At 35.5% G+C, this 22123-nt stretch overlaps 1 protein-coding gene across 1 annotated transcript in view; it reads right to left on the reverse strand.

Moving 5' to 3' along the window:
* The window catches only part of LOC126815225 (E3 ubiquitin-protein ligase DCST1), a 39195-nt gene extending 18056 nt beyond the window's left edge, over positions 1-21139 (reverse strand). Inside the window, exons 1-10 of the mRNA XM_056099257.1 lie at positions 21131-21139; positions 17817-17898; positions 16584-16787; positions 15641-15780; positions 9463-9478; positions 8443-8580; positions 6685-6818; positions 857-1011; positions 263-362; positions 15-110 (exon numbers count right to left, since the gene is read on the reverse strand). Of these exons, the coding sequence (XP_055955232.1) occupies positions 15-110; positions 263-362; positions 857-1011; positions 6685-6818; positions 8443-8580; positions 9463-9478; positions 15641-15780; positions 16584-16787; positions 17817-17898; positions 21131-21139 (1074 nt within the window). The remainder of the gene's footprint in view (positions 1-14; positions 111-262; positions 363-856; positions 1012-6684; positions 6819-8442; positions 8581-9462; positions 9479-15640; positions 15781-16583; positions 16788-17816; positions 17899-21130) is intronic.
* Positions 21140-22123: the final 984 nt, after the last annotated feature.

Below are 22123 nucleotides of genomic sequence, written 5' to 3' on the forward strand. Positions count from 1 at the left end.
AAGGTTATGCTTACCAATTTTCTATTTTCCCGCTTCTGTAATTTTGGCGTGGATGGGAATATGACATCATTTCTTTCTAGTCGTTTTAATGGAAGTAGGACCTTTTTGTCCTAGATATAAATTTAAAAAAAGCTTAACGATTCGAGTACGTATAATATATGATTAAAATAATATCATATCGATAGATCTTTACATAAGTCAATATTATCAGGTTCTTAAGTGCCTAAAATTATGATATTTCACTTTTTAATTAGAAGCTTACCGTTCCATGTCGCCTGGCATCAATTCGCCGGAAGTAGGCAGTGATGTAATTATTATCGTAACGGAAGTCGGATAGATAGTTTTTGTGGTATTTATAAGCACTGAAGTGAAGATAAAGAGTCATAATATACAACCTGTTTTTTTATAATATAATATGGCAAGATATTTGATGATATTCACGTACAGGGCTAATTCTATCATATTTCTGAAATTAATTATATAGTCATTTCACGCCAAATAAAACTGTTGTGTTTTGTGAAAATGGAAAAGTTTTAACCCTCAACTATTAGTTAAATCCAGTTAACCGTATTTCACACAGCCCTATTCAGAGGGGATATTGACTTCCACATGGGAGCTTGGTGGCTGAATGAAAGTTATTCGGATATGTTGGTTTGATTCGGCGCCCAGTTTGGCGCGGTATCTTTTAGTTTCCAAATAAAGCGAACTTATAATATTTTTACAACTAAAATGATAGGCATACATCATAGAATTGAGTTGTTTGAAAGCTCTCTAGCACAGTGTTTTATAACCACAACCCAAAAGAATTCGACGTAACCTACCTGATAAAAACGACGTAATAGATAAAGTAACGTACCTGATAAAAACTAGTACAAAAGTAAACGCTAACAATCTTTGAAGTAATGTCATGAAAAAGTCAACAACCACTTTGCGTGTTTCGAATTCATGCATGGTGGACTTTCTGGTTTCTTCAGCTGTTGTATAATCAAGATCGCCTGGAGATTTAACCATCTGAAACATCAAGCACTTTTTGAATTTTATTACGGAATATGTGAATTACATTACGTGATGTAAAGATTAGTTGCTATTTATGTTGATTTGTATGAACAAAACATGAAGCGTCTACATAAACCGCCCGTGTTAAATACTAAGGGGTAAGCTTAAATATGGGTAATATTTAAAAAAATTGTCGGTCGTATATAGCTGGTCGTTCTTGCTACGCTATAAGAGTTTAGAAATAGAAAATGACAAATGAATATATTGAATATTTCAGTTAAATAAATTTAGTCTGAGCGAAGTTATGAGTGTTTGAAGTTTTGACAAGAAATAGTCCATTGTCAAGTACCACTGCCGTGATAATTAACGAAGTCTCGAATGTCAACCCTTTTATTTTGAGCGATGTCCATTTTAATGTTAACCGATTATATGGTGGGAATGGTTGTATTCATTCAATATCTAGAGAGTTGATGACGGGGAGAGAGAAATGGGTTTAACCTCCACTCAACACAAACTAGGTCATTTTAGGACTAACACATGGTTTAATTTTATTTCAATAATTCGCTTGCGCGTAGGGGTCTTTAGCAGTGGGGGGAAACCGGAGGACCCGGAGAAAACCCACGAGGTTGGACAGCCGACCCTACACTTTGTCACGTACATCCGGGGAATCGAAACCACGCCAGTTGACTCAATGACAGACCTTATGATACAGCGCGCACATCTAACCATTCGGTCATCCAACACCGCAGTTGTAGAGCGGGAGCCCAGGGGGTTAACCTAGCTAAAAAGTGTACCAATTTTCTCCTATATGGTATCAATGCATGTGTATCTGGTATCATCAGAATGTAAGTCTGCCGGGTTTCTGGTGGTGGGTGTGGTATTCCACGCCCAAAATGCCATGTCCCCCAACTATGCTAGATTAGCTCAGAAGTGTACCACATGAAAATCGTACAGCAGTATACCGTACATCTTCAGGTGTTACAAAAATACTTTAACAGACATTTCAGTGGTGGGTTACCCCTGACAGATCTATGTAATTGCCAGACATTTGTAGTGGTAGAGTATCCCTGAACAGCTAGGCTAGATTAGTTGAAATCTGTACCCCCTAAAACAGCTTTGGAGTTGTTTAGTACCACCACAGAAATCATGAATGACCACTGCCAGACAGTTTATACGGTGGATTACCCCTAACGGACACGCCCAAAATGCCCCCCCCCCCACTACGATAGATTAACCGGCACTGTTCCCGTGGTCCAAAAAATTAAAAATCGTCCCAGGATGCGTAAAATACTAATACCTAGCACGTATGGAAGAGGCGATACTCTGCGATAACATATAGGAAAACATTGGTACACTTTTCAGCTAGGTTGGCCCCCTGGGCTCCTGGTCTATTGACGACGGGCTTGTCATGTGTATAAATAATCAAAGGTAAAATATCCATAAACACGTGTTATAAATGAAAGTAACTAAACAAAAAAAAATATCGAAATATTGAATAAACATCCATCAATTAGAGTAGCAAATAACTCTTTTGTGGTGAGTTATAGATGGTACGGGGGCGGGGGGGGGGGGGGTGCAAAACAACCGACTATCTGAAAATGTGTCCGTTTTGAGGGTCTCTCTCACACTGATTAGCAGTGAATATTCGCTAGGCCGCTACAATCACTGATAAGAATGACATCAATGCGACTTAATGAGCCTCAAATATTATCTTTTTTCACCGACAAATTAAATTATAAAACATTTTTTTTGATGTATTAGAAAAATAAATAAAGACGTTTGACGTATTTGTAGGTAAAAATTATTTCCTATTTAGTGTAAATGGGTATTAAAATGACTAAAAGGCAGCATTCTGCCCGAAGCAGTAACGTCTTATGTAAACAATGCTCGCGCCATTCAGCCAATGATTGACGCCGCGTGCTGTGACGGCGCGTGTTAAAGGCAGTCATCCTTTACAGAGATATTAGAAGATATTAGTAATTCTCAGTGAAACAGATTGGGTGTCTCTAGAATATATCTGGATTCGCGCTTGTATAGTACCAGATTAGGATAGTAGTAATATTTACCTGTAAAATAAAAACATTATCGATTGTTGTGCTTTTGAAACATTACGTAGGTGTATTATTTAGATTTCAGACAGCTGATTATGAACTGTGGGTATTATTTGCTGCTCTCATAGTTCCGGAGTTACGTATAAGAACTGATAATAGGTTTGAGAGGATGTGGTTTGGCGTGCAATTTATCAACCCACGTCCACAGACAGGCAATACAATATATAGATTTATTTGTCGATATAAATATTCGTAGGGTATTTTTTCACTGGAGACCCTTTATTTGGATGTTAGGTTATTTTGAGCAAATGGAAAGTTAAATACGGCTCATTATGTAAGATTAATAGGAAAAAATGTCCGCCAAACAAATTCTTATGATCAAAAGGGGGATTTTTTAAACAAGATTGAGAACATATCTAATCTCAACTTGGAATATAAGGTCATTTATAAATCAACTATGTACTCCCCAATCTGTCAAAAGCCCAGATCTCGTAATACTGTAGAGTGGAATTTTGGAGAACAAACGAGAACATTAACTAAATATTTAATTTCGTGTTAGATTATCTCATTGGAGTAACATCTGATTTTAAATGAAATGACTGGGTTAATGAAGATGGGCATACGTCATGCAGTATGCTATGGGTGGGTGTTTGCGTGTGTGTGTGTGTGTGTGGGGGGGGGGGGGTATCCGGACAGCGGCGCTACACGGGCCGTCAGTTTTTCGTCCCATCCGAACACCTGGCTATACAGTGTACTTTGCCAGGCCCTCCGCCTGACATCTGACAAAGGGGGTGGGGGCACGCTGGAAAATCCAGATGGACTGCCTGGTCCAACTTAGTGAACGAACACGGGACCCCCAGGATAGCGAGCTAACTTCCTACTCATTGGCATTTTGGAGCCCTGGCATATGCAGATAATGTCACCTTAACTACGCCAACAAGAAAGGCCCTACAAGAATTACTTAACATTGCAAAGTCCTACTCTAATGAATACGACGTCAAATTTAACAATTAAATTTGTTGATATTAATATTAATATCTCCACTTCAGAATTACATTTAGGTAATCCAATCTTCAGTGATCAAGCCAAAGATAGACAAACTAGGTGATTTGGGGACTAACATAGGGTTCAATTTTATTTCAATAATTCGGTTGCGCGTAGGGGTCTTTAGCAGTGGGAGGAAATCGGGGGACCCGGAGAAAATCAACAAGGTTGGACAGGCGACCCTACTCCTTGTCACACACAACCGTGGAATCGAAATCACACCAGTTGACTCAATGACAGACCTTATTATACCTGGCGCAAAAGTGTAAGACGCATATTTAATGTTCCATATGGAATAATAGTAATAATAATAATAATGTCCATTTATAAAGCGCTATATCCACAAAAACGTGCTCATGGTGCATAGTACACTAGTCTCTAATAATATAATTCAAACAGATAAGTTTTCAAGTCAGATTTGAATTTATTAAAGATACATTATGGGAGATTAGATAACTGGCAGTTCTAACTATAATAGTTAAAAACTAGATAATGTAATTTGTAAAGGGAATTTTAGTCAAACTGACCCACTCTGAACCGAGAATTCAGCGATTGGATTTTAGGCCTATACTCGATCACGATTATCCATACTCGATCTCGATTATCCATTTTTGATTTAATCATCAATGAGCGTTGAGCATCAGATTGGATTCCAATATCGCAGGCTAGCGATGACATCGAGTTGATTATGGTCTGGATGACCTGGCGCCTGGTACGTTCGGGCATTTTTATGCGCGAACTCTTAGGTTTTTTTTTACTGGCACGCGCACAGGTACTATTTCTTTTTCTTTTAACAAGTACCCAAATCGGCGATTTCGTGCGGAGGTAGTTCGGAGGTAAACAGTCTGTGAAGTACAACATTTGCCACTGTACCTGTGTATCGCTAATTATAAACCGAATGTGTGAAGACAGTTCATACATATCACTCAAAAATTTTTCAGTACAAACTCAGTTGATTCACGCTCGATTTGCTACTAAACAAACCCATCGGTTTATTTTCTCAACAGTGTGACCCGAAGTGACCGCGGATTTATTGACCTTGTATGAACTTATCCATAGCTATATCCTTACACCGAGAGAAATTATCTAGTCTCGGTGAAAAGAACCATGGTCATCTGGTAGAAAATTACTTTTGTATTTTATGGAACGGAAAACGGTGTTTTTAGAAGCAAACTAACCTGCCGCACATGAGGAAGTCATTATACTAATAATAAAAGGCGAGACCTCTTTTTGCGGCGCAGGCTTATCACTGAGTAGTAAACCGTCCACAAACAACAATATAGAAAGCCTAGTGACGAGTGTAGGCTATAGACTATAGGTTTGGGTCGAGAATACTCGCTTTCAGTTTACTCTGTTTTTGCGAAAACCAATTATGTGAGAAATACCATACTGACATTCGGTTTTTAAAAGTTGTACGCGAACTAAATGCGTTTGTTAGATACTGACAGAGCAGCCCCGAGTCGAACAATCGCCGCCCGAGCTGTCTTCGTCAGCTAGTTTCACAATATCGTGCAATAGGTGTTTAATGTGATTTTTAGGTTTAACCCCGCAAACAATGCCAAAATAGTGTTTTCACTGCTTACAGAAAACTGAAATTTAAAAAAAAAAATTTTTTATGAGGGTGACCCTCCCACACACTCCCTATCGAGCTGCCGTTCGGTCTGCGCAGCCTCATGCCTGGCACATACTGTCAACATTGTATATTTTTCCGTTTCCACCCTTCCCCCCAACAATATATATTTCACGGCTACGTTGCGACGGTACCAGCATATCCAGTTGTTGACACCCATTACATCACTCCTGTCTAACAAATCATAAAGCTGTGGTGTTACGGTGGCGGCATAGTATTTCACCGTAACACCACAGCCACTCTAACCATTCATAATACATCTAACTATCCCTTTACAGCACTTCACTCCCTACACATTTCCCCTCGTCCTACTTTCCCAAACGTCAACACCACATCTCATACATCCAGTTCGCTGATTAACCCTTGTACCACGTCTACTTGATAAGTTAATTAATGTTTAATTAATAATTTAGATAACATTTCGAGCCTAAAGAAAGACCTGTAAATAGGCAGATTTAGCTCTTGCATAATGTATGATTAAGTGTAGGACTTCTGTCACGTTATAATGGTAGTTTGTTCCACCTTGTAGATGCAGTGACTTGGAAAGAACGACCACCAAATGATTTCAATTTCCACTGAGGAACACAAAGTTCTTTTCTGATTAATTGATCGTAACTGTCTTGCTGGGATCTAAAGTTTTAAGAGATCGAACATGTACTTCGGTACGTTTCCGTCCAGCCATCGATAGGCAAGAGACAATATTTTGAAATCGACCCTGGCTTGAACAGGCAACCAATGTAGTTTTTGCAGTACTGGAGTGACATGAGAGCGTGGATTTGACCTAGTCACAATGCGATAAGCTGTATTTTGGATACGTTGAAGTCGTTCTGTTTGATACTCTGGTGTGCCGACAAGTAGACTATTGCATAATAATGTCCTATTACAATCTCAAAAATTCTCACTAGTTTAACAACCGAGTCTCGGATTTAATTAGTAGGCTACTTCAAAATATTAAATATTTACCTTAAACTGTAAATTAACAGCTAATTTGGATTCTAAACCATTTGTCATTTTTTTAGCTGCCAAAAAAACCTCACCTAAGCCAGGATTCATAACAGCCATGGAATTACAATCTAAACCTGCAGCACCAGGTACAACTGCAGAAATTGAATAAAATTGAATCTATATTATGTTATGAATTTGGTTATACGACCCCCATTAAAGTTTCTTAAAGGACAGTGTTGGTGTCCACCAATTTTACATATCTAATAGACCTGGTTAAACACATTCCAGAAATAATTTTAACATAAAGATCTTTACTACGATTGATCTGTAACAAGGATTTGAAAAATCGGAAAGTGTAGCAAGTAAAAGAGCGGTAAGATACGATTTAAACCTAAAGGATAATTCCTGTGATGTTGAAGAGTTGTTAGATAAGATTATGGGAGGATATCAGTTCGAAACCATGTAATCTTTGAAAGCTTTGACTGCCAAGCGTGAAAAGGTAAAAAAAATGAGGTTAGGTTAGGTTAGGTGTAAACGTACACCTCGTACACTACTTAGCAGTAAAGAACATTACCTTATTTGGTCTACCCAACATATGTCATTAACAAGAAAGTATTTGATGGCTATTTTGACAATGGTAAGGATTTTACCAAATTATCACTGTTTTTTTTATATATTATAAATATATCACTCAAATTCATTTAAGTACGTGTGATTTGACTATAGAAAGTGGGAACCAAATAATTAGTTAAAAATACAATTTGGTCGCAAGGAACATAGTATTACACTATTCCACACTTCCTTCTTATGGATCAACACTGTCCTTTAATATATAGCATATAGTGTGCTGAACAGTGTTAACAAAAAACATGACATATTTGATCATAATTTCATTTTACAAATCCCTCTTGGCATTACAAATTAATAATTTAACAAAGAGAAAAATAGTGCACAATATCCCAACAGTTAATCAAAATTCAGTTCAGTGAATATAAATCGGATAACTAAATACGGGCCTCCTCCGAGGAACGTCCCTATATAATGTTCTAAAAGTCACACAATAATAGCCATTAAAATACAGATGTGACGTCATCCTTTAACGTTGGCGTACCATTATTTCCAATAATGTATGGGCAACTTGACAATCGTACATTATCTGTACTAGATGAAATATTGAACTCGCGTGACGTTTTTCATTGAAAAGCACGTGCGGGACAGTGTCGTATTTTAAGTTGTAACATGAACGGGAAATCTTCCTTTGTTCTTTTCGATGAATAAGCAGATTGTTTTCCCTCTAGTAGATTCGGTGGAGCTGAACCGTGCAATAACTAGACATGTTCAATGCTATTACACCCTTTTGCTGGTTTACACTAGTTTTAGTAGAAATCATATAGAGAAGTGGGGTGGGTTTTCTGTACAATAACAAGCATGTTGAGCAAGAGAACAATGTTACAAGTCATTTATAGCAAGCCGTGCTATAAATATAACTTGTTTAATGGTCTCGAGCTAAAGACATTGCGTGATATATTGAAACAACACTCGGCTTACGCCTCGTGCGGTATCAATATACCTAATGTCTCGCTCTCGACCATTAAACTATACATAATGAATGATGTCCTCTTAACTGCCTATCAGTTAGTTATGTGTAACCTGTAGTCGTTTACCTGAATAACAAAATAATTATAATTTTTATTTAGAAGATGGAAAAAAAATATATTAAGAAAAACGATGTAAATATTGTAAGCTTACATTATACTAATTAAGTGGGATACCTACACCGTACCAATTCACAGAAAAAATCCAACTTCATTGGCCAACAGACGGCATAACCAAGGACCCAGAGGGCTTTCATACATTTATCAAAAGCACTGCCAAACCATTTCCTGCAGCGAATAACGCCTTGGCTAAATACGTCTAAATAAAGAAGAAAACTGCCTTAATTTGGTCACAGAATGAAATCGAAAACGCTTCCTAAACATCAAATAACAAAAAACCGATGGCATATTTTCTAATTATAATAAATTCAGGGTGCTACTACAATACGTCGATGAATAACTGAGTAGAATAATGTGTTTATAGCAACGTTAAAATCCCATTGGTAAAGGACATATAGTTTAATATTTGTCCTATCCTCAACAGCTTTATTAGATCAAACCTACACATCACCTTAGCAAGATTCTGGCTAAATTTCAGAATGCTTTTCAAACACTTTAAAATGGAAAACGCTAACTCACGGGTGGTAGGAGACGTAAACCACTCCCACTTCTACCGTTTTTAGTGTTTTGTGTATGATCATCCAACGTACGCGAAGCTGGGTTTCTCTACCTTTCTGCTATGATGCAGGCCAAACGCTTCTACTTTTATACAGAAAGATACGATAAAAACAAATTGGGCATCTGTCCCGCCCACCAACGTCGGTTATACGTTACAATAGCCGCCCGTGATTTTGAGGTAACTAACTTAACTCAGCAGTCGAGTATCGACCCCTTCTTCGTCCTGATGCTAGCTAAAACTTGATTATATTCTTCCTGTAATCTTATTATATATGTACTTTAATACTCAATATGTATATTGATAATTATATGTTTATATCATTTATGTATCTTGCTTTTGAGAAGCCGATTTATATAAGCCTTTGGCTTGTCTCGGTATCCTGTAAATAAAATATTGTTTTTAAAAAAAGCACACTGAAGTGTTGTAAATAGTATAGTGCTAAAATTGGATTAGATGAATGACTATTTATCAAATGAAACATATTATTTAAATTATATGTATAAGGCATAATCAAACATTCACCTTCACATCTGTAATCTAGTTTCTTTTCCCACTTTCTTTCAGTTTTCACATCTTCTGTTTGACCAGGATCGTGCCGATATCTTTCCTCTATTTTCCCCACTCTATTTGCGTTTTTTTTCGAAACCTTGTCGGCATTTTCCGTATCTTTTTTAAGATGATCTATTTCTTCTTGATCTTCAACCTATTATTTGATATATATTTTTAGAATAAGGACCAATTTATACAGCAACCGACTGTATCACTGAAATCGATTTGATGTTAATTATTTCCTGGATTGAGGAAAAAGTCTTTAATATACCATGCCTTGGGTGCTGTATGACTGCAATTTTCATATTTGTTATCAAGGGGTAGAGTATATACTTAACCAATGTAATGTAGATACGATCTTGCAGTTAAAGATAAATTTGGATGGTGTGTGTAGATTTTAATTAAAGGGATATATCGGTATAGGAGGGTGATATATCGATCAGTATTTGTATAGTCATTATAAGGCGTGATGAGCTTTTTATAACAATATCCGGGTTACTTATCAACTTTGTTAATAGGAGATTAAGAATCTTAACAAGTGATCAATAGTACTGTTCTCATTATAAACAATTCACGATGAGACGTACTCATATAGTCGTTTCACACATGTTAATTTCCTACTTCATGTTGGAGATTAAGTAGAGGTTGATAGAACTCAAGAATAGGGTCAGGGTTCCATTACAGATTGCCTGATAGATGAATTTTTGATTTAGATTATCAGGTGTGGTAGATTTTGAATAGTTTATGTGTCTCAGATTGGCTCGGTACCTTTCTTATTTTCAGTTGCAAAATCAAAGGCCTCTTGTGAATATAGGTTAACCGAATTGATATACTGAGGTTTCACTTAAGTTCCGTGCGCAAGGAACCGTGCCAAACCGGGTAATTAGTTAAACCACGATAAGGATAGTCTGCCCTTAATTTTCTAAGTACTCAAATATTGAATATCAAATTTAAGTAACTTACCTCTTTTCTGATTGGATTATATGCTTTAAAGAAACGCCCATGGATATATTTTGTCATGAATCCTCTTTTCTGAAATCATCATACACGCATTATAGGATATTTAAATTAAGGTAGTCCGTTTACTTTTAGATAAATTAATTGTTATAACGCCTATGCTTATAATGGTTTGTGAAAATATGGAATACTCAGGATTCATACTCTTATGGTCCTAATGCTTCACACCAAATTTGAAAAATAAAACTGTTAAATAATGTAGCCATTCCGGAAATCGCGCGCGTATCTATGTGTGGGGGTGGGTAGGGTACAATTACCGAGCGACGTTTCGATTATAGCGTCAGTAATCTTTATCAAGCAATGACGAAATTACGGAAAAGTTGAGCAATTATTTTTATTATTGTATGTAAAGACGCCTAGTCGAAATATCGCCCAGTAATAAGCAGTACTTGTATTTAATAGAATTATGACCTGTGAATTTCCAGTTCAAAAGCAATCGCCAGAAATCTGAGGAAAATCCGTTAAAAACTGTGTAGTCTATTTCGCGTTCACAGGGTTTCGGAAAACGAGGGTGTGGGTGGAGGTGGAAGGAATGGAAGGTCAAGGTCAAGCAGAGTGTGTCTCAAATAAAATTATTGAAGGAGTTTATAAATTTGTACCTCATAAAGATGTTGTTATAAGACCACGTGACGTTCCTTGGATGAACGGTTACCTGAGACGTATAATACGCAAACGTAATAGAATTCATAACAGTGCCAAAGTCCATAATTGTCCTGATACATGGAAATTATTTCGTGAATACAGAAATTTTGTCATATCTGAAGTGAGAAAAAGTAAAAAGGAATACTACGATAACATTGATAATAAAATTAACTCTGATAGATTTGATAAACGGGCTTGGTGGACACTTATTAAAAGTCATGCTTTTCATACCGGCAAATCCTCCACGGAAATCCCTTCCCTGAAAGTCAATGATATACTATCTTATGGTGATTGTGAAAAAACTAATATTTTAAACGATTATTTTTCGAGTCAATCTCATCTTGAGAATGCTAACGATGAGCCACCGGAACTTTATGTTAATCCGATTGAAATTGAGCAGCCAGTTTACACAACGGCTAAGGTACGCGATCAGCTGATCTCACTATCGACAAATAAAGCCAGTGGACCTGACAGAATTAACAACATTATTTTGAAAAATTGTGCTACGTCATTAAGCCAGCCCCTTTCTGCATTGTTTAATTTCCTACACAATACAACAGTATTTCCGAATATATGGAAACAGGCTATCGTTGTTCCAATCTTTAAACAAGGGGATACTCACGATCCCGCGAATTATAGACCTATACCATTATTAAGTTTACTTGGAAAAGTCTTTGAAAGACTAATTTACAAAGATATACAAAATTTTCTATTAACCAATCATTTATTAAGCCCTCTGCAATCGGGATTCAGAATAAATGACTGTACTATTTATCAATTAATTGACATATATGATTATATTTCGTCGGCTCTCGATAACGGTAAAGAAGTAAAAGCCATATTTTGTGATATTAGTAAAGCGTTCGACCGTGTGTGGCATAAGGGTCTGATTCACAAACTGAGTTGCATCGGTATCCGAGGTAAACTTTTAACTCTTATATCAGATTATTTGACGAATAGAAAACAATCAGTAGTTATTAAAGGTGAAAGCTCTAATTTAAATAATATAACCACAGGTGTTCCCCAAGGATCAGTAGTGGGTCCACTTCTTTTCCTTATATATATCAATGACATTACTGAAAATATCAATTCTAATATACGTTTATTTGCAGACGATACGTCGTTGTATCTAACTATTGAAAACCCAGGCGAATGTGAAAATGTAATGAATTTAGATCTGAATTTGATTAACAGCTGGTCGACTAAATGGAAAGTAAGATTTAACCCCCTAAAAACAGTTTCCATGACATTCTCTAGAAAACAATTCCAAACCTCTTTTGAATTAAATTTTAACAATGTAAGAATTAAGGAATCGATATACCACAAACACCTTGGTCTTATTTTACAAAGTAATTGTCAGTGGGATAACCATATTGAATATGTAATATCTAAAGTCAAACGCTCTATTGACTGTCTCCGTGGCTTAAAATATCGTATTTCTCGTAAGTCTTTAGAGATTATTTACAATACATTTATTTTGCCCTTATTCGACTACGCTGACGTGGTTTGGGACAACTGTAACAAATTTGAGTCATTAAAATTAGAAAATCTCCATCTAGATGCATTGAGAACGAGGCACTTCCCATAATGTACTTTACTATGAATCCGGATATAACCCACTATCAACAAGACGTATAAGGCACAAGCTTATCCTTATGTATAAAATGGTTAATAAATTGGTTCCCCCTTTCTTAAGTCTTCTAGTACCACCTAAAATCTCCGAAGTAAATCCTTACCCTGTTCGTAATAACAATAAATTAAAAAATATATCTTCTAACACTAATTACTATAAAAACTCATTTTTACCTTCAACAATTGACCTTTGGAACAGCCTTTCTTACGATACGCAAAACGCCTCCACTATTCAAAATTTTAAAATTAAGATAAGTGTGAACGATCATAAAATACCTAAATATTATTACTATGGAGATCGTAAATTTCAGATTATACATTCCAGACTTCGTAATTGTAAAAGTGCTCTAAACTTCCATAGATTTTTAATGCATATTTCACAAAATCCGACATGCAGATGTGGACATACTCAAGAAGACAGCGACCATTACTTTTTGCACTGCCCAAATTATTTGTCTCAGCGTATATCAACATTAAATACCCTTCCATTTAAATCCATACATACAAAAGCGTTCCTATATGGCGATCCCAACGAAAGTAACTCGTACAACGAAATGATTTTTAGTAAAGTTCACAAGTATTTAAGACTAACCAAGCGTTTTGAATAGAATGGCAGGCGACGGCGATTAATGTTAAATAATGGTGATGATGGTGATGATGGTGATGGTGGTGATGATGACGATGATGATGACCTTGAAGATGATTTATTTATTTATATGTTTATTTATATTAATTTAATTATTTATATATTTATTTTTTTTTTATTTATAAAAATGTAAGATATAATACCTTTGAAATTTGTATATTTTAGTAATGTTATTGAATTTTACAATTTACATGGAGTTGAATTTATATAAGCTATGGCTTGTTTTCAGATCCACAATATGAGTATTGTAAATAATCATGAAATAATAGAAATAAAATATTGTTTAAACCAAGGAAATCTAAATATCGATATGACCCGTCCCTTGTTGTCCCAGTGGTTTATACCAAATTTGAAATAAGCACTTTACTGAATTGTAACCTCTATCCCATTCACATGTCGCCGAACCCTGAATATCGAATGGATCATCCCTCTCATGACCCCAGTGCTCAACGCCAAATCCGTTAAAATCTGTAGCCTCTGTCGCGATAACAAGCCAATTGCTGACGGACCGACGAACGAGTCATGGGTTGCGACATAATACGCGAAATGAGTGACGACATAATACGCCCTGGTTGAAATACGTACCTGTAAAAAGTAATAAAACAAAAGTGAATAATTGAGGGGAGGGGGGCATTAAAGAGAGAAAAAAATGGCTTTGGTAAGGGGAAAGGTAAAAGCAACCAATCTTTTGTTTCTTTCTCGTTTTATAATATTAAAATATATACAACTGTAAAGTCTAACAGCATCTTTAACATTTTTCTGAACATTTGATCCGACTTGATGGTTTCTCTAGGTTAAACTCGTTTTAACCAATCACAACAGCACAACAAGTTAAGTCAGAAGCAGGGCCCGCGGAAAAAATACTCAGCAAGCGGGTGGATCGGCGGGAGGGCGGGCTCGAAAGATTTTGAAAAATACATGGTCTCTAGCGTCATTTTGACATATTTCTGGGATAAGCGGAGTTCACTCTGCTAAAACACAGGACACTGAGTTTAACACAACAATATGACATACCAAAGGTCACCCCACTTCATGTTCCAAATCTTTAATTTTCCGTCATCTCAGTCAACCTGCTAGAGTCATATAACTTTGTAGTTTTACACAAGTTTGTGTGTACTAATGTAAAAACAAAAAACGTGACCATCAGACGCCAAAATATCAAAAAGAACAGTTTTTTCATGACATATACTGCCTCGGGGCCCCGATACACTGATGGTGACGAGAGCCTCAAGGGGAACGAGGACGGGTCGGTACGCGTGGGCCCGAGATGGCTTACAATTCACCAATTATTGCAAAAATGTGGACTGACAGAATATTAGACCGGGAGCCCAGGGGGTCAACCTAGCTGAAAAGTGTACCAATTTTCTCCTAGATGGTATCAATGTATGTATATCTGCCGGGTGTCTGGTGGTGGGTGTGCGTGTCTGTTAGGGGCAACCCAACGCACAAACTGTCTGACAGTGGTCATTCATGATTCCTGTGGTGGTACTGAACAACTCCAAAGCTGTTTTAGGTGGTACAGATTTGAGCTAATCTAGCCTTGCTTTGGTCTGGAAATTAGATAACTCTTGTCAGGGATACTCCATCACTACAAATGTCTGGCAATTACATAGCTCTGTCAGGGGTACCCCACCACTAGAAATGTCTGTCAGAGTGTTTTTGTAATACCTGAAGATGTACGATACATAATTGCTGTGCGATTTTCATGTGGTACACTTTTGAGCTAAACTAGACTAGTTGGGGGGCATGGCATTTTGGGCGTGGAATACCACACCCACCACCAGAAACCCGGCAGACTTACATTCTGATGATACCAGATATACATACATTGATACCATATAAGAGAAAATTGGTACACTTTTCAGCTAGGTTAACCCCCTGGGCTCCTGCTCTATATGTTTCTAATACCCATGTTTAGAAAAGTCACCGAATTTCTTCTACTTTACGATCAAGTATTTCTGTTATTACTTTATACCAACATTATTTATTAAAACATTAATCGGCAAACCTCCTTGACACTCTAGTCTCTGGGACCGTGGATAAGTGCCCCAGCTGCCCACCCCCTCTCACGGGCCCTGGTCAGAATTGAAACAAAACACTAACAAGGATGTTGTTTATCCATACTGCATTAAAAATAATTTAAATCCGAACGAAACAAGATCTAAATTTAATAAAATATTTGTTGTAGTAGGCTTACGGGAAGTATCATCTTACCTGTAATTCCTTTAACGAGTCACCTAAAGGCTTTAATCTTAATTCCCACTTCGAGGCTGTATGATTGGCTAATAATTCTGTAATACAACTTAAAGAACCTGTTACTTCTTGTGCATTATTCATCAGATTGGCTACTGGACCTAAAATCAAAATGTCAAACGCAAAAACTGTTTTTGAAAGTGGTTTCTTTTTAGAAATGGGAAACCTTTCAAATATTTGGACGTTTCTGTTTGAAATGGGGCAACAATACATGTTTAATTTCTTCAAACTGGCATCTACGGAGATACTTCAAAAGCAGATGTAAGCAGTCACTATCAACTGGGCAAAAACGTTCAAAGTTTTGAAATTGTGGTAAAACCCATTTTGTCCAGCACTTTTGTCTGATTACAAGACACCTTCAAAACAAGTTCTGCTGAAATTGGTCACGGATGGATCCTATTCTATAGTTTATTTTGAGATTAGGCCCTATTAAAATCGCCGATCGTCATTTGTATTTCTTGGACAATATATAATTATTCATGGCTTAATCCAGGTTAAAATGTTTTCAAACTGATTGTTCAACAAACATCTAATTAAGAAAACTAAACGAAAATATCAACGGTAGAAAATCTCTCGGATTGTATTAATTTGGATTAAATTGGGTTGAAAATTAAAAGAGAATCTGTCAAAGGATTTTACCGAACTCGTATAGGTGACGATGGCTTGTTTATATCGTTTGTAGAGCATGCCGAATGTTGTGAAATAATCATTTTATTATCTTTGTAAATACTGGACGGACTGATATACCATTTAACTTTTCACAATATTGTTGTTTGCCAGAAACTCAAAATTCCCGAGCAGAAGACGTTCAGTAGCGTTAAATGTTTAACTTTTTTTTTCTTTGTCTTTGACAATGAATTCAGTAGAATTTGCATAGAGTTTGAACGAATTTAATAATACATACCACCTATAAGATAAACAACGGCAAATGCAGCCACATAGGAACGACCACTTTTACCAAAGAAGATGGGGATTACAAGTGTGATAATACATCGAACCTGTGTACTGATGCCAAATCCAACAGCTAGAGATATGCCTAGAAGTGCTCCAACAACTCTTTTAGTGTCTTCTTGAAGACGAATTGGTACAATAACTGAGTAATAAAACACTATAAAAAAAGCATTAAAATCGGGTTAATATAAGTATTCTTTAAAAAAAAATCTTCGCTACAAAACCTCGTTAAAAGGCGTCACATAAACACAATGCTATTGGTTACTTAAATTGCTAAAATCTAGTATTGTGTCTTTGCACCTGTCTTGGAATTAGTGTTATTAAATTGCTCTTCGTATTCAAAATTGTCTGTATCGTGAGTTTAACCAAGAAGGGCGATTCCAGGTAAAAAGATAGAACTAAGGTAATTTGTTAATGTCGCGATCGAATACAGTTTTGATTGTAGGAACAATTTAAATTCTCTATTTTGTTTTATCATTTGTTAGTTGTTGTTTCACATGACTGTGTTTAGCCTTTAAATAGTGGCGGGTATCATACACAGGACAGTATATATGCTTATTATTTACAGAACACGTGGTACACTTTTCATTTGAAGAATTCGCAATTTATGTTATTATATTTGAGCAAAGCTTCAATTTAAAGGACCTAAAGCGCTAATATTTTGTGACCTAGAAATTGACGCAAATGGGTCTCAACGCATATAACAATGTAATATATTATGAATGTATATAAACTGTGATTACATTCAATCGTTTCTGTTTTTACTGTAATTTCTAATCAGTTATGTTCTGCGAAATACACCGGAAGTCTCAATCGAATGGCAATCTCTAGCGTCTGATTATTTCAGTCTACACCGATAGTATTCATTGCGTATGCTCTACAGATAAGAATATAGCGTCACCATTTGACATGACTTGTGGAATATGTCTATCTGCCTCGTTCTTCGAGTCCCTTGTTACAAATGGCGCCGAAACGCATTATGGTACACGATTCGTGTACCAATGGTAAAATGTGTATTTTGTCTTAAGTACTGGATATCAGAAGCCCATCTTTTCCCGGTAAGATCACAACGTCAATGTTGATTTACATTGACAAATAATTCGTGTTTTCAATGTCGAAGACTTTGGATGCCATTGCTTTAGAAACTTAGCTACTATAATATAATTAAGCTTATTAATATCATTACCTAAAGCAATGACACATCCTATTGGAAAACAGATCATAGATTTCATTGTTGTATATTCATCTGGGTCGGAACGAATTAGTTTCTGGATAAAACTATACTTTTCTGAAATTAAATTTATTAGAAAGATAAGGTTTACATGTAATAATTAATGAAACTTAAACAATACAAACCGATAATTACGAGCGAATCGCATTCAGTCAGTGGATTATAACTTATGTAATATTGACGGGAAGCTAAAGTGGGGTCGGTGGGGGCGAAGATTTTGAAAAATGGCAACATTGAACGTATGATCATTAAGATAGATAGAGCTGACCAGATACCGCCTATCGCCAAATCACCAGCTTAAAGATACATTATGGGAGATTTGGTAACGAGTTGGCAGTTCTCACTATAATAGTTAAAAACTAGATAATGTAAAGGTAATTTGCTGAAAATTTCATTCAAATTGATCCACTATGAACCGAGAACTAAGCGACTGAAATTTCCCCTAGCCTCGGTCATCATTACTAAAGTCAGTACAATAAACAGCATAGTCTCGATTATCCATTTAATCGTTAAATCGAGAAGGAATGTTATGCAGTAAATCGGCTCACAATCCACTAAAGGGCGATTCCATGTGTGTTGTACGGGACATTCACACCTTGTTTTATATAATTCTAGACAAAATTAATACTTATTCAATAATTAAGTTTTTGTATATTGACAGTTTATCCATGTATACTATTATTTTATTGGAGTTAATAAACAAAAAATGTTAGATGACTTCAGATTAAAGAATATGCTGTGTGTTGTACGGGACCAAAAAATGACATTGTTGTTCAGACATATTACTTGAAGTCAAAAGTCTGTGAAATATAAACATTTATTACAATAAAACCAGTATCTGTGATTAGATTAGATGGTAAGGTAGTTATGGACACCTCTTAGTTTTTATCATGAACCTAATTTTCTGTGATAATAAAAAAAAGGACGTACCAATTATTGTGTTGTACGGACAACAACAATATGTTGTACGGACACTTATGAATTTATAACACAAAAACGCATTTAAAACATTAGTAATAATTTATTTCAATAACATTTAACCCATGTTTGAAAGAAAATCAACAAGGATTATTAATTCAACATTTTACAATAATAGTTTACAAATTACTGGTTATATATGCGAATTTAACAATAAGTTTTAAAAAAAATATATAAACTAAACTAAATGATTAATTAAATAGTGTAAAAGTACATGTATGACACCAGATAACAACAGTTAATTATGAGAAGTATGTACCAGTTACTTAGATTTGAAATCGGAACATTAACGATACATTATTCAAGAGCTACATTTGCCCATTTTACAGGTCTTTATATAGGCCTTAAATGTTATATACCGTACAGTATTAATTAGACATTAACATGACAAGATCATAATCAACTCTTGATGCCATTGGATACTCAAGATTTTAACTAGACTAGAACGATTCGACCATTTAATGATTTAATTTAAAAATGGAAAAGCAAGGCCAAGAGACTCAAATATATCTGTAAATATCATGGTTACGATAATAAACAATCGATGCACACATCTTGTCAAAACTACAAACAGTGATAACTTGGCTCAGAATAAAGTAATTTGAATGAAATTTTCAATATTTTAATTTTGTATTATCTACTTTTGAAGAATAAAGCAAGAACAGACTGCTCTTTATCGAAATCTTAGATAATGTATTTTTAAGTTTAATGAAAGTCTGGAAATTCGGAAAGGATTCCAGATCCTGAAGTGACATTGACAAGGATTGGTGGACCGGTAATCTTCTTTAGAATGGATGTGGGTTTGTAAAAAATCTTATCAACAGTTAAAGGCCACTTAAAATACTGTCCTTCCCTATGCATAACAGATACCTCAACATCCTCTCCCCTCCTATCTGTCACTTCTCTGGGATTGTTATCTCCACCATAAGTTACAAGAGAGAGAAATGGGGTTTAACGTCCACTCGACACAAACTAGGCCATTTCGGGACTAACATATGGTTTAATTTTATTTCAATAATTCGCTTACGCATAGGGGTCTTTAGCAGTGGGAGGAAACCGGAGGACCCGGAGAAAACCCACGAGGTTGGACAGGCGACCCTACTCCTTGTCACGTACAACCGGCATAAGTTACAACACACCAATCACCAATTGATATTCTACCATCACAATCTTCTTCGTTCTTTTCATGATTTAGTTTTATAAATGGTACGGTAGAAAGACATTTGTCATAAATGCTGATTTCACCATTGACGTTGCAGTATGCTACATGTGATTTCTTAATTCCAGGAACTGGCATTGTTTCTTCCCAATGGGTCTTTTTGAATTATTTTCTTTCTATATTTCATGCATCTCTCAGCATTAGTTTTTTTTAATGCTAATAGTGCCTGTACATTGGCATTCATCATCATGACGGTCTACATCCATACCGGTACTCAGATTTGGTTGTTTCTAAAAATAGATAAATTTTTATACTACATGTATATTATAAATAAGGATTAACTTAATTCTATACATTTAACTTTTATGCTAGCCGCAATTTAATTATGAGATTCAGCTTCAATCAATTCACCAAGACAGAAACGGACTGAGGGTTGGGGGCCCCTGAACCTCGTCACTTGATCAGACCCCAACATGCCCCCCCCCCCCGACCTCAACCCCACACCACCTCGAGTAGATAAAGTTTTGAAATATAGACTAGACTGTAAAATGGTGCTTTCTAGAATGTAGATGTAGAATACATGAAAATTTTATTATGAAATTGAATGGGTTAAAAATTCATTATGATTCACAACAATTCTGGGAATCACATCTTTGTGATTCAGCTTTAAATTCTACATGTTGGCAGTCAAAGTGCCAATCATGTAACAATGGAATTTTATTGAAGACAAGTCTTGAGCTCAATCAAAAGGTCACCTGGAAAGAATGGATCGTTGATAAAGAATCAAAAAAACTTATGTGTCTGTCTAACGAAGACACGGTTAGGAATTATTAATGGCCACGCAAAAAGATTTTAATGAAACTGTCATTCATATAAATATTAAAAGAATCCAGTCAAAACAGTTTCAAGAAGATCAAAATGATCCTAAACTACGCATTTTACAGGTTGATTTTGCCATGAATTATTCATGTGAATATCAAAATGAAACCCAGAGAGCCCTCTGGAGCGTCGTATTAGTGTTACACATTTTACTGCTGCCTCCATTAGGTAAAACAACCCCCCCCCCCCCCAAGAAAAAAAATATGTGAGAACATTATTAATTTCTTAATTAGGTAGGAGGCCCTGAGCTTACCATATCCATAGTGGCCATAGACTTCATCCCTGCAGCAAATTTATTCATCAAAACTCGCATAATAAGGCTATACCAGACCGTTATATGTTACTGCATATAATTCTATAAACTGAATATACAGGTACATGACTGTTATTTTTTATTATTAAATGATACTTACCATCTATTGTTGTAAATAATTCAAGAAGACCTTTTCTACAGCACAGATGATCGTCAAAATACCTCAGTTACTAGCTCCATCTATAGTACCAGAGTGATCTCCCTAGATAAGCCTTGGTAGAATCTTGTGTTGTACGGTCCCGTACAACACGAGATATGTTGTATGGGACAAACATTATAACGCAAATTTTGAGTATAATATGTAGAATTTTTTATTTCAAATTGATAGGAATTATTAGCATTATTATGAAGTTAGAAAGTTTCAATTACTTTAAAGTTATATTTTTATCTTCAGAGAAAAAAAAGAAATTATTGTTAAATAGTGTTGTACGGGACATTGACATCGGTTTTTTTAACATTGATATTTTTAATGAAAATAGACCTATTATTAAAAAACAGCTATTATTAGTTCCTAATGTAGTAGATTTATTGTCTTATAAATATTATTGATTTGATTAACTTATTTAAGGGCAATAAATAAAAAAAACTGCATTAAAAATCAACACAATAAAAAAACGTCATTAATTCAATAATTGGGTAATTGGTTATTTTATTCCCAAAATCTAAAAAAAATTTGAATGTTCAAAATTTATATACATATATAAAATATGGATATTGACGTATGTGAAAACAATAGCAACAATCATTTTTGATCCAGTTATTTGCTGTTAAAGGCTCAATACCACTCTTGTTGTAACTGAATAATATGTCCCAATCTTTATTCTGGTCAACAAATTGTACTATTTAGAATATTTCAATTAATTGATGATACAAATTTCATCTTAACACACCTTATTTAAAAATTTTAAAAAATTCAACATAATGGTTTGAAAT

The sequence above is a fragment of the Patella vulgata genome, chromosome 3 (genome assembly GCF_932274485.2).
Source record: "Patella vulgata chromosome 3, xgPatVulg1.2, whole genome shotgun sequence".
NCBI classification, from domain to species: Eukaryota; Metazoa; Mollusca; class Gastropoda; family Patellidae; genus Patella; species Patella vulgata.